Source organism: Choloepus didactylus, chromosome 3, assembly GCF_015220235.1.
Source record: "Choloepus didactylus isolate mChoDid1 chromosome 3, mChoDid1.pri, whole genome shotgun sequence".
NCBI lineage: Eukaryota > Metazoa > Chordata > Mammalia > Pilosa > Megalonychidae > Choloepus > Choloepus didactylus.
The window spans coordinates 211,044,154-211,057,536 of record NC_051309.1 but is presented as its reverse complement, the minus strand read 5'-3'; the positions used below and the strand labels follow the sequence as shown (position 1 = coordinate 211,057,536).

At 36.7% G+C, this 13,383-nt stretch overlaps 1 protein-coding gene across 4 annotated transcripts in view; it reads right to left on the bottom strand.

The window, feature by feature from the left end:
- Positions 1-13,383, bottom strand: part of DLC1 (DLC1 Rho GTPase activating protein) — a 438,081-nt gene that overhangs the window by 294,227 nt on the left and 130,471 nt on the right. For all 4 annotated transcript variants that reach the window (XM_037831250.1, XM_037831254.1, XM_037831255.1 and 1 more), the window contains exon 3: positions 3,638-3,787. In XM_037831250.1, coding sequence (XP_037687178.1) covers positions 3,638-3,787 — 150 coding nt within the window. The remainder of the gene's footprint in view (positions 1-3,637; positions 3,788-13,383) is intronic.

The window sequence follows — 13,383 nt, the reverse complement described above, 5'->3', positions numbered from 1 at the left end:
AACCCCCTTTTATAAAAGCCAATCCATCTCTGGTGTTTTGCATTCCAGCAGCATTAGCAAACTAGAACAGATTTTGGTTTAGAAACACTGAAGTCAGACTCTGTGGCAGGGCTAACATGAAAACTCAGGTGAAAATGGGAGAATGTCCAGGGAGACATACAAATATGGTACAACAGTACTAGAGGCCCAATTACAGGTAAGGACGTGGTTCTGGTCCACATGTCTCTTAAACTTCTCTATCACATGGATGAAATACCCAAAGACATTATCAATTTCTCCTCAATTACATGTTTACTCAAAAACAATTAGTAAATCAAACTTCAAAATACCTTGTTATGGGGAAGGAAATGCCCTGAATGTCAGAGAAGGGTATTCTGCTTCCAGAAATAGTACCGATCTCATGGTGAATGAGTAATCTGCACCTTGGGAAGGCAATAATGTGGTAGAATGAGCATGAACTTTGGAGTCCGGCATGTGGGTGTAAATCCCACCACCCGTGTGACCTTAGGAAAGTTACTCATCCTCTCTGAAGCTCAGGTTTCTAATTTTAAGGTTGTCAAGAAGATAAATGAGATCACATATAAAGAAAAAATGCTCAGTAAATATTACTGTCTTTTTCTTCTTCCCTCACTCCCCCGCCCCCTCATCCTGTGAAAATGGCTACAGTTATCCAGCTCTAAGAGACTGGCACTCTGTGGGTGTTTGGGACAAACTCAAGTTTTTAAGCTTCAAAGGGAAAACCAGACCCTGAGCTGTGGTGACTACTGAGGTACAACCAACGTGTAAAGCTCTATTGAGGTAGCCTCCATAAAACCTGGATCTCTGCCTTTATTTTAATATTTTTTCTCCTTAAAGCCATTCTTAAAGTCTCCAGGATTTATTATTCTTTATACTCTTTATTACATATAGGACTCATTATGCCATTTTCTCATAATTATCTCAAACTGGGGGTCTCTATTTCATTGTATGTTTTGTCCTCTCTGCTAAACTATAAATTCACTGTGGAGTAGGAGGAAGAGACAGAGGGACTTTCTCCTCTGGAGCTGGGACGGTGCTCCTTGGTGGATCCTAAGATCATAATTGTACTGTTATAATCCCATTAGTCCATAGGGCAATTATCAAAAGGATTGGAAAGTACCTGTGGGAAAACTGCTGATGAGAGCACGTCAAAAGTAGCTTTTAAATACCAAGGAACGCAAATAAAGAGCAAGAGATGACCTAGAAAAACATAAAGACCAAAAAGAATTTTGAGGTTTGTGGGATTTGCCTTACTCATCTTTAGCCCAGTGCCTGGTGTAAGTGAGTACAGAGGGGGAAGGAAAGGGAATTAACAATTACTAAACCTGTACTCTGTACCAGATCCGTGTTACACATGTGTTCCTTAATTTACTTCCCTCAATAAGCCATTAGTTAGGAAGCAGTATCTCCGTTTTCACATGAGCCTGAAGAGGAGAAATTAAATATTTTTCATGTGTTTCCAGGCAGTCAGTTATAGAGCTGGCATTTGAACCCAAATTTGTCAGACTCCAAAGTTCTGAACTTTCCCACTGTATTATTTTGTCTTCTGAAAGTATAGAGTGAGCTGAGAGCTTAGAAAAAGATCTTTATTTACAGAACCAACAGTTGTTCAGCAACGGTGGGGTGATATTTCATGAGACAGTACATGTAACATAAAATCGAGTTTACAGTTTAAATGGAGGCAGAAGATGTAGATGTACGCAAATCTTAAAATCACTGCCCATCCTAGCTCCTGTTTTTGTTTCACCTTTACCATTCAGTACACAATCAAGTCGGCTAAAGGCTATCTTGCTTTCTGGGATGGAGACAAGATGGGGTTGTATTTAGCAGAAATCTGGGCTGTGTCTTGTCTCCTAAATAGAGGGGATCTATGATAGCTGACAGTAGAGAAAAAAGGGGGGAAGATTAAAAAGATAAGGAGAGATTTGCAATTCACACCAGAACAGGTTTAAAGAGAAACATGACCCCAGGCCTACATTAATGGCAAAGAAATACTAAGTACCTCCCAGTGACAAAGATGGATTCCTGGCCTTAAGAAGGTTGATGAAAATGAGTATGGAGCCTCTATACATCCTCCATATGTAAAAATATTTAAAACATGCTTTAATATTGGTCTTCAGGAGATTACTTTGATTGCATTTCCTTCATTTGGATGCCTGTCATATATGCTAAAACTAAAGTATGTGCAAGACACTATGGTGGCACCAGAAAAGAAGTAATTGATTCTGTCTGGAAAGAGAGAAGATTTAAGGAAGACTTCATTGTATGAATCCTGAGGGATAAGAAAAAATTATCCTGAAGGTTACAAACAAGAACAAAAATTCCATTTCTACTGGCTTTCTAGGTTGAAGTATTTAATTTCATACTTATCCATTTTTAATTATTATTTTAAAATTTTTCTCAAGCTATTAACATCCCAATTACAATCATCTAGAATAGGAGTATGGTGTAGCAGCTAAATGCCATGGCTGTGTATCAAGACTGGCTGGGTGTGTATCCCACCTCTGGCACATGAAATTACTGATTTCTCTATGCCTTTAACTAATCTGAAAAACTCTGTGAACAATAAATGTGTTACCATATGTAAAACACTTGGAATAGTACCAAGCACATACTAAGAGACAGCTATATTTTAATCTATTTATTTACTTTGAAATATTCTACCCCACAGTCAGAATCATTCTTGAATAACTTCAGAATCAATGGTGGAATTTGATATGGAATAGTTCTATTTTAGTTGGATTCTCAAATTTATATACATGAAAACTTCTACCTCTTTGATCTTAGGTAAATACATAATTTCTTGACTTAATGTGTGTTTTAATGTATAACATAGGCAATAACTGAATTGAAAAGGACTTCATGGCTTAATTAAAAATAAGCTCTACCATCACATTTGCTGGATTTGCACAAACTAAGCCATTTCATATGAAGCTAATATTAAATACATATAGTATATAGTCAGTCTTGGTCTTCCAAATTTTATTTTGAGCCTAAGAATCTCAAAGGGAGGGTCTGTCTTACATGAAATTAATGCATGGTAGAATAAAACTCTCACCTCTGTCCTACTTATTCTGAGTGAATTTTAGAATGTTCCTGTTATTCTCATCTAAATTATTTCTTGTAGTGTGCTGTGTTAGTTCCACCAGCATCCACCTGTCCATCCATCCATCCATCCATCCATCCATCCATCCATCCATCTATCCATCCATCCATCCACACAACAGATATGTATTAAGCATCTTCTACATGCATGCAAATTTGTGAGACACTGGGATTAATCACTAAACAAAAAACACATAGTACTTGCTAATGGGGTTTATATAATATCAGAGGACTCTGATAATTAGGGAAACTACAACAAAGAGGATTTGATCGCCAGAAAGTATAATTTCCCAAGGTAACCTTTCTGTCTAATGATAACACATTTTCTTTTGAATCACATACTTTGACTCTCTGCATGAAACAGAGAATTATTTCAATGATCTTTATGGGAAACCATCAGTGTCACATATTAGTAGACCCTGCCATCAAAGATGTTTAATTTGCAAGAAGGACTGTATAAAGTACAGAGATACCATTCTCTTCGGGGAAAAAAAGTGGAAAGTAGGAAGCTCACAGGGACGTGCCGCCGCAGGTTCGTCGGTGTGCTGGATGGAGAGGAGCTGCTGCTGAGAGCGTTCTCGATGTCCTGATCGAGTTGGTCCAGTTTCATAATTAGCAGCACCATAGAGTCTAGCCGTGTCCTATCTCGGTCTTCTCTTATTTCCTGAGGAACAGAACATGTTGTTATTGGAATTGAAAGGCCATTTCTTGGAAAAAAATAAAAAGTTCCCTGTTCTTCAGTGTGACAAAGAGGACTCTGAATAATAGTCAGTTTTCTATTTAAAGGGGAAGGGTCGCTCTATTCTGTATCATCAATGGGCTCTTCATGGGGAAGATACTGACTTAATGCCAGGAAAGCATTTTACATGAATATTCAATATACATGTTCTGGAGTAAAGTGCAAAGAAAAAGAAATGTTCACCAATGAATGCTGATGCATGTTCACAATTTTCCAATGAATATGAGAATATTTTTGGAAAAATATTTCTGAGTCTGGTAAAAAGTGGGAAAAGAATTGAGCAACAGGTTTTTGGTTTGTACAGTGGCCAGTTTTCCTTGCATAGGACCATTAATCTACTGCTGCAACAAGCTATATTGTTGCCAATATTTCCTTTCAAAATTCTTTCTCTTTTACTATCTTTTGAACAAAGCCTTCACAAGAATGTATATTTTCTTAAATGACCATGGCTACTTATTTTGAATTTCCTACAATATAGACAAATATTTATAATATAGACATATATTTTTGGTTATAGCTGTAGCTAAACCTTGTCATTGACCATATAATTATTTGGGCATGACTCTTTACTATTCTTGTGTGTTCAAATCAAGACAACTAGTATTAGGAATCTTCCAAATTTCCTGTCTTGTATGAGATGTTAGGTTTGGGTAGGGTATTGGGTGGAAAAAAAAAAAAAGAACCATGGGAATTACAGCTAGATGGTTCTTTAGAAGCAAAATATATTCAGGGATGTAACAGACTCAGGCTTAGTACTTCTGAGGCAAATAATCATTTTTGGCTTATGTTGCCCTCTTCCTATCTGTCTAGATATTTATGCAGGTAGAATCAGCTTTAAAAGGACTACCAATAGCAGACCCCAAAAAGAAGACATGTCATGACAGAAGCCTGAGGGGTGTCAGTTCAAGGGTAGCAGGTTGGGAGCTTTGCTTAGCAGTGGGATGAATATGATGATTGCCTGAATCAGCAATTTTATTTAGTTTATGGCATTTTTTTCTTATTCCCTTAAATTTCCAAGCCACCAAAGGATAGGGAGCAGGATAATGTCCCTGATTTCTTTAATTCTGTAGGGGTCTAAATACTTAAATGGCTAGTTACTTAAATAGCTTGTTACTATTACAGAGACATTCTCTTTAATATGGCAAAATAATTGGTTTATTGGATTAACTTGTTCAAAGAATCAATCAATTAAGCTTACATTAGATAAGTTATTTTAGTAATCAGAACTTGCATTTGGCTAAACACGTTAGTAAGTAAAATGGAAAGAGCTAGCCCTGTTTCCTCAAAGACTGATTAATTTTGAGATTAAATTAAAAATATTTTTGAGATCTGTTAATTTCTTCAGAATACTTTGTTATTATTACTTCAATGTCCTCCCATTGTCCCTGTAGTCTAAAACATTTAATGAAACTCTGCCAGATTTAAGGAATTACAGAACTGTTGTCATCATAAAGTTCTATTGTGATTAATAGGCTTCATAATATTTGCTAACAAACAGAGCTGATCCTTACTATATATCATATCTAAAAAAAAATGCTATAGAGCTTTGTTAATATTTGAGTGTTATTTATTGTAAAATCCTACTTGTAATTTAAAATAGAATCCCAGAAATATTAGTGATTATTCTATGCAGTCCTCTTCAAAATATTCCAGAAAATGGAAAAATCTGACAGATGAGAAGACTCAAAGTCCCCTTAATTACTCTTCCAATGTGTTTGCTTATGCAGTTCCCTTCTCTTAAATCAATGTTGTATTTGGCAGGATGATGTTCTTTGCATCTCTGTATTCACATATGCATGATCGTCTTTCATATCTCAGCGACAGCATCCTCAAGGACAAAGATTATGGTTTTTCTATCTGGCAGGCATAGAGTCAGCTTATACATTGTACATGCAATGAGTTTTAAGGGTTAATAATAATGAAATCAGTAGGAACCAGTGAAATAACACCTCCCCAAAGGCTTACAGAAAATATATCTTGATATTTTCCAGCTATTTGAAATTAATGTTGGATAAAGCAGTATACCCTGCAGATATTCTTGACCTATCAGCAATAGTTTCAGAAACAATTTGTCTTTGGATTAACTGGATGCCCTGAGATTGTGCTTTAAAAACATTTTCAAATCCATGGGCTGAGCATCAAGTTATTTCAAATGATCTGCCAAAAGGAATAAAACCAGACAGCCTTGCTTTATGATATTGCTTTTAAAGAAATAAGCTTATTCCTTTTCTGTTTCCTTCATATATGCTTACTTACTCACTATTGATTACATTCAGCCTGAAGTGTCAGATACACAAGCCAGTATCATACGTTACGCATTTATAAAACCTCACAAAAGAGAGTGACTGCAAACCTAATACTTTGGGTAAATATTATTGTCGTTGTTTTTAAAGACCAAGTATTCATATTTCACAAAGTTCTAACCTCTCATATGCCCATGGCTACACTCCAGCAAATAGCTCATACCTGAAAAGAGCAGTGCATTTGCAAGTTTTGGCTAGGTTGATCTACAGCGGAGCCTTACTTTCTTGCTGTCACTAAAGTCCATGAAGAGCAACTTATTAATAAGTGAAGCTGCCTATTAATGAAGTGCTTGGTATTTCAGTAACTAAACCCCTTTAAATCAAGGCCTAGATGTTAAATTCTCTTCCCTCCCATTTTTCCTTCCTTCTTTCCTTCAGCCCTAGCTGTTCTGGGTCAAGCAATATTAAAGAGACCATCCGTCAGTGAACAAGAGAGATAAGATCCCTCTTTTCCTGGAGTTTACAATCAACCATGAGAAGATAAACAACGAGAGTAAATAAATTCATAAATAAGATTGTTTTAGATGGCAACTAGTGTAAGAAGAAAATAAATAGGGTAATGAGAAATACAGGGACTACAGGGGAGGGGTCCTATATTATATAGGGTGGTCAGAGACACACTCTGCATAAGTGAGTGTTTAGGCCACGTGAGATGGGAAGAATGAGATAGAGAAAAGAAAGGAAGAGAGGGAAGGAAGGAGAGTGGGAGGGAGAAGGAGGAGGAGCAGGAGGAGGAAGAGGGAGGAAGAGGAGGAGGAGGAGCAGAAGAAGAGGGAGAAAGGAGAAAAGAGGAGGAAGAAGAAGAAGCTGAGAAGGGGGACGAAGAAAAAGAGGAGGAGGAGGAGGAGGAGGGTGAAGAATAAATGCAACAATGTTGAGGTAGGAAAGAGTTTGGTGAGTATGAAGATCAGATAAAAAGTCAGGGAAGCTGAAAGAAGGAAAGCGAAAGGGAGAGTAAATGAGTGCCAGTACAAAATGATGCTGGACATAGGAGTAGCCAAATCCTATTTGGTTTTGAAGGCCATAGTTAAGAGAGATATTTTATTCCTTGTGCAATGGGGGTGACTGGCAGGATGTAAGCCAAGGAGTGGGAGATCTGACCTCAATGTAAAACTTGCCCAGTACATATTGGCAATCAATCATTTTTAGAAATTTACCATAACTTATATCCATCAATGCCCCATGATAAATATGTGCTAAACTGCTCTATTTATCCCAAGATTATTCTTCTAATCACAGAGTTACTCCTTTTTATGCTGAAGTCCAAACTGGACCAATATATTGCACTGATATAAAGAAATAACAGGTACTTTTTATAGTAAGTCCCTATATATTTTGAGATCAAAGAGGGCATAACTCTGGGGATAAATTTCTTAGAAATAAGGGGTGGTGGGTGGGCAGCGGTATGTTGGAAACTGTTTAGCAACTGGATTTCCAAAAAATGAAAAGATAACAGGCAAGCTCTGATTTGTAGCATTTTCCAATTTCTGTAGTATAAATACTTCCATAGCAGATTTCCAGCAACTGACTAGACATTATTGAATGAAGAGTTGGGAAGAAAGGCACACAGATGGCTCTTGAGAGCTTATGTGAGCTGGTGTAAGCTGTCTGGCATGGGTATGGTGCCTGCAGCACACACTCAGGGAGGGGGAAACGGGTCCAATAGGAATGAGAATAATTCTCAGAATTTGACTCAAATAGAAGCACTGATAAATAGACCATTAGCTGTAATATGGTTTACTCAACATAATAATGTATTGAAATAATGCATTTCATTTATTTAATTCATTTATTTTCTTTAATTTTTACTCTTTTAGCCCAGGTAAATTTAAATTATTGATTTAAATTTAATTTTCACCTGGAGATTTCTCTATTTTCCTAGCAGGTGCTCCTTTGTCTGCCTTCCTTGTACTATCTGTTAATTAGTTTATGTTTGTAAAATTTACCATAATTAAAATATTTTATGTTCATATTTTTACTTAAGTCAAAACACATTTCTTTAAGTTTCTTATTGTATCTCTTGGATATGTCATTCAACACCTAAGAACTTAGAAATATAGAAGCCCAGGACTGTGGTTATCAGTTCCAGTGCTCTGACTTTGCAGATGAGGAAACTGAGCTCCAGAGAGTTTCAAGTCCAGGTCACTCCTCCATTGATACAGAAACCCTGTCCTTGTCTCTTTTCATGACCCCATTTTGTTTCCTTCCCCGGGAAAAATTTTTTTAATTTAATACCAACTTATACATCATGTATTCTCTCCTCAACTCTTGCAGCTTAGTTTCTATTCCTTCCAATGAACTGAAACTATGTTTTTGAAGAACACCAATGATGATAACACTTAATTACAAGAAACCTTTGAAATCATCCAGCCTAGTTCCTTAAACATTTACTTAAACATCAGCCCATTGTTGACTACCCACTATGTGATTTCCCCTGTTCCCTAGGAAGCAGCCCATTCTGTATTTGTAAAACCATAAATTATGGAAATGTTCTGGAGTCAAATTCTACCTTCCTTTAACTTTATAACTCTTCCTCCAGACATACAGAGAACAGGTAGTGTCTGCTCCCAGAAATGACCTTTGAAATAATTGAAGAACCATATTGTACCCACTTTCTGCTTTTCTAGGTGATTTACCCTGAGTTCTTTTAATTATATCTCACATGACATTTTTTAAAGTCCTGTTTACTTTTCTTTGAATATGACATAATTCTGTCAATGACTCAATTACAGGTTAGTACCCAAAATTTAATATATTACTCTACATGTTCTGTGATCAAGGCAGAGTAGGCAAGTATTTCCACATGTTCTGTATACCCTCCTTAATGCAGCCTAAGAAAGAAATGCCTGTTTATTAGAACACTAATGGGCTATTCTTAAAGGGGCAGGCACAATCTGCTGTCTCAATGAGGAAAAGTACTTGGTTGATTGTGAGCTGAACTTGGGTCAACAGTGTGATAAAGTCTCCCTTTCCAAATACATTTGCCTGTGTAGTGATAAAAACAGAAACATCCTGTTGCCTTGAGACTGCAACCAGCTGTTGGAAAAGTATAGATAATATACGTGGTTGCTGTGGAGGAAATTTCCAGTTATATTTCTCTCACACACAGTTAAGTCAGTAGATAGGCAGATTAGAAGAGAAAGTTTTATTCAATTTGGTTTGCTGTCACAAATCTAATATGGCCAGGTCACATGGTGGTCAGCAAGATATCAGAAAGATGCTCCTATTTATTCCCAGAGAGAAAAAGTCATGTTGTGACAGTATCCAGGGGAGATAAAATAAGTTTCTAGGGAAGGTGAGGTCATTAATATGGTGACATAAGACATCCTCTAGAAAAGTCTTCCTGCAGAAACAACTAATAAAAGGACAAATGCCACCTGCTTAGAACTCTGGAAGACAACAGATATGGGAGAAGGACCCCAGAAATGCTGAATCAAAGAAAAAGAGGAATAGTCTCCAAGATCAGGTAGGAGATTTTCTTTTCAGACCCACCAGTCTGGACCCCTCCCCTTCACTTTGTCCTACATGGCTTGGGAGTCATACAGAGGCAGTACGGCCTGGGTCCCTCTTGCTGCAGATGTAGACTACAGAGCCACTCACAGCAGCAAGTTAGAGCCTCATGCATGCCCAGGAACAAGGACCCAAGTCCACAGAGATGCAGGGATGAATACAAGCAGCTGAGGAGTATTGAATACAAAAGGGCCCAGCAAGGAGGGGGACCTAGGCAGAACTGTTGGCAAGAGGTGAGCTCCCTCAATCCTGTCTCTATTCGCTGAGCCACCTAAACTCAAACCAGTCCTTTCTGGATTGACCTACCTTTCTGGATTGACCAATTCTGGTTCCCTGGGACAGGATACACAAATAGAGAAGAAACTGGAGGCAGAAAATCCTCACAGAAGAAAAGGGGAAGGGGCACTGAACTGCTGTAAGAAAAGATGGGTTCCAGAACTGAAAAGTGTAGGGAAAAGGGGGCACTGAATGAGGGAGAGAATTTAAACAAATCAAACAAGCTGGGGAGAAAATTCTGCCAAAAACAAATATAGCAGATCAAGATTCCCAGAGAAGGAGCAGAGGAAATGAAGCTTTCTCCTGGAGGTGAAACAATTGCACAAAAAGTGCAATCTTAAAAATTGTACAGCATATTCAGGGCAAGAAACAGATGAAGAATAGCTGAGAAAATCTGAACAGTTAAACACAGCTGTGATAAAGGTCAAGAATAAGTTGCACCAAGCATCAAAATAGAGCCTTAACACATAACCATTCAACAGTAAAACCCTAGGCAAGAGTGAGAAACTGCCCTTCAGATTTAACACATCAAAAACCTCAGATGCCCAGATATCAGCAAAAAATTTCAAGCCTTACTAAGAAGGAGGAAGATATGGCTCAGTCAAGGGAACAAATTGAAACTTCAGAGGAGACACAGAATTTAGAACAACTAATTAATGAAATTCAAACAAATCTAAATCAATTCAAGGAGATGAAGGAAAATATGAATATAGAGCTAAGGGATATTAAGAAGAAAATGTGTGAGCCTAAAGAATTTGAAAGTTTAAAAAGAAACATAACAGAAAATATGGGGGTGAAAGACACAAAAATGGAAATTAAAAATACATTAGAGGCATACAGCAGCAGATTTGAACAGGCAGAAGAAAGAATCAGTGAACTAGAAGACAGGACAATGAAAATCACACAGTCAGAAGAACAGATAGGAAAAAGAATAGGAAAAATTAAGCAGTATTTGAGGGATTTGAGTAACAGCATGAAGCGCAAAAATATACATGTCATGGGTGTCCCAAAAGGAGAAGAGAAGGGAAAGGAGCAGCAAGAATATTGGAGGAAATAATGGCTGAAAATTTCCCAACTCTTATGTCTATGTCTTACATGTCAAGAAGTGTAGCATACTCCAGACAGAATAAACCCTAATAGACCCACTCTGAGACACATAAGCTAATCAGAATGTCAAATGCCAAATGAAAAGAGAGAATTCTGAAAGTGGCAAGAGAAAAGCAATTTGTCACATACAAGGGATCCTCAATAAGTCGAGTGCCAATTTCTTGTTAGAAACCATAGGGACATGAAAGCAGTGGTATGATATATTTAAGATATTGGAACTGTCAGCCAGAAATTATCTGGCAAAGCTGTCTTTCAAAAAATGAGGGAGAGTTTAAGATATTCACAGATACACAGAAATTGGGAGAATTCATCAACAAAAGACCCACCTTATAAGAGTTACTAAAGGGAGTTAAGCAGGTTGAAAAGAAAAGGCAAGAGAGAGTGGCTTGGAGTAGTGTGAAGAAATGAAGATCCTTAGTAAATGTAACTGAAAGGGTAAATGCAAAACCCAGTAGTACTGTATCCTAAATATACAGCTCTACTCTTTAATTCCTGTAAGAGTCAGAATACAGTTGAGCAAGAGAAACACATATTTTCTGAAAATGGACATGCAAAATATAAAGTGGTAAAGCGGGACAAAAGCAACATAAAAAAGGGAAACAGAGGGATGTGGGAGCAGAGGATGTGCTTGCTATTAAAGCTAAGTTGGTATCTTTTTAAATTAATAGCTTACAGATGTAGGTTGTGTAATAGAAATCCCTGGATAACACAAAGAAAGTATTTAAAAAGTATACAGAAACAAAATGAGAAAGGGATCAGTCAGCTACATCACAGATCAACTATACAGAAAAGGAGAGTTGCAATAAAGGAAAAGAGAGATGAAAAATGATAAGACATATAAAATCCAAAGGACAAAATGGTTGAAGTCATAAAGTACTGCCTTTACAGGAATAACACTGAACACTAATGGATTACATCCCCCAGTCAAAAGACAGAGATCGGAAGCATGAATACAAAAGCATGATCCAACTATTTGTTAAATTCTACCAATCATTCCAAGAAGAATTAATATCAGTCCTGATTAAACTCTTAAAAAAATTTGAACAGGAGGGACCACTACCTAACTCATTTTATGAGGCCAACATCACCCTAATACTGAAGCCAGAAATAGATGTAACACGAAAAGAAAATTACAGACCAATTTCTTTTTATGACTATATATGCAAATATCCTCAACAAAATACATGCAAATTGAATCTAACAGCACATTAAAAGAATTATACACCACGACAAATGGGTTTTATCCCAGGTACACAAGGGTGGTTCAACATAAGAAAATCAATTAATGTAATACACTGCATTAATAAAACAAAATACATGATCATCTCAACTGATGCAGAAAAGGATTTGATAAAATCCAGCATCCTTTCTTGATAAAAACACTTAGAAAAATAGGAATAGAAGAAATCTTCCTCAACATGATAAAGGGCATATATGAAAAACACACAGCTAACATCATACTTAATGATGAAAGACTGAAAACATTCCCTTGTAAGATCTGGAACAAGAGAAGGAGGCTCACTATCACCAGTGTTATTCAACATTTTGCTAGAAGTTCTAGCCAGAGCAATTTGGCACGGAAAAGATATAAAAGGCATCAAAATTGGAAATAAAGAAGTAAAACATTCACTATTTGCAGATGACATGATCCTACATAGAGAAATTCCTGAAAAATCAACAACTGAACTACTGGAGCTAATACACAAATTCAGCAAAGTAGTGGGGTACAAGAGCAACATGCAAAAATCAGTAGTGTTTCTATACACTAGTAATGAGCAGTCTGTGGAGGAAATAAGAAAAAATTCCATTTACAATTGCAATGAAAAGAATCAAATATCTAGGAATAAATTTAACCAAGCATGTAAAGGACATGCAAATGGAAAACTACAAATCTTTGCTTAAAAAAATCAAAGAAGATATAAATTAATGAAAACACATTGTATGCTCATGAATTGGAAGACTAAATATTGTTAAGATGTCAATTCTACCCAACATGATTTACAGATTCAATGCAATCACAATGAAAGTTTTAACTGCCTACCTTGCTGAAATGGAAGAAACAATTATCAAATTTATTTTGAGAGGTAAGGGACCCTAAATAACCAAAATCATCTTGAAAAAGAAGAACAAAGTTGGAGGACTCACACTTCCTGACATTAAACCTTATTACAAAACTACAGCAGTCAACACAGCATAGTACTGGCACAAAGATAGACATATAGAACAATGGAATCAAATTGAGAGTTCAGAAATAGACCCTCACATCTATGGTCAATTGATTTTTGACATGGCTAATTCACTTGATTGGTAAAGAATAGTCTCTTC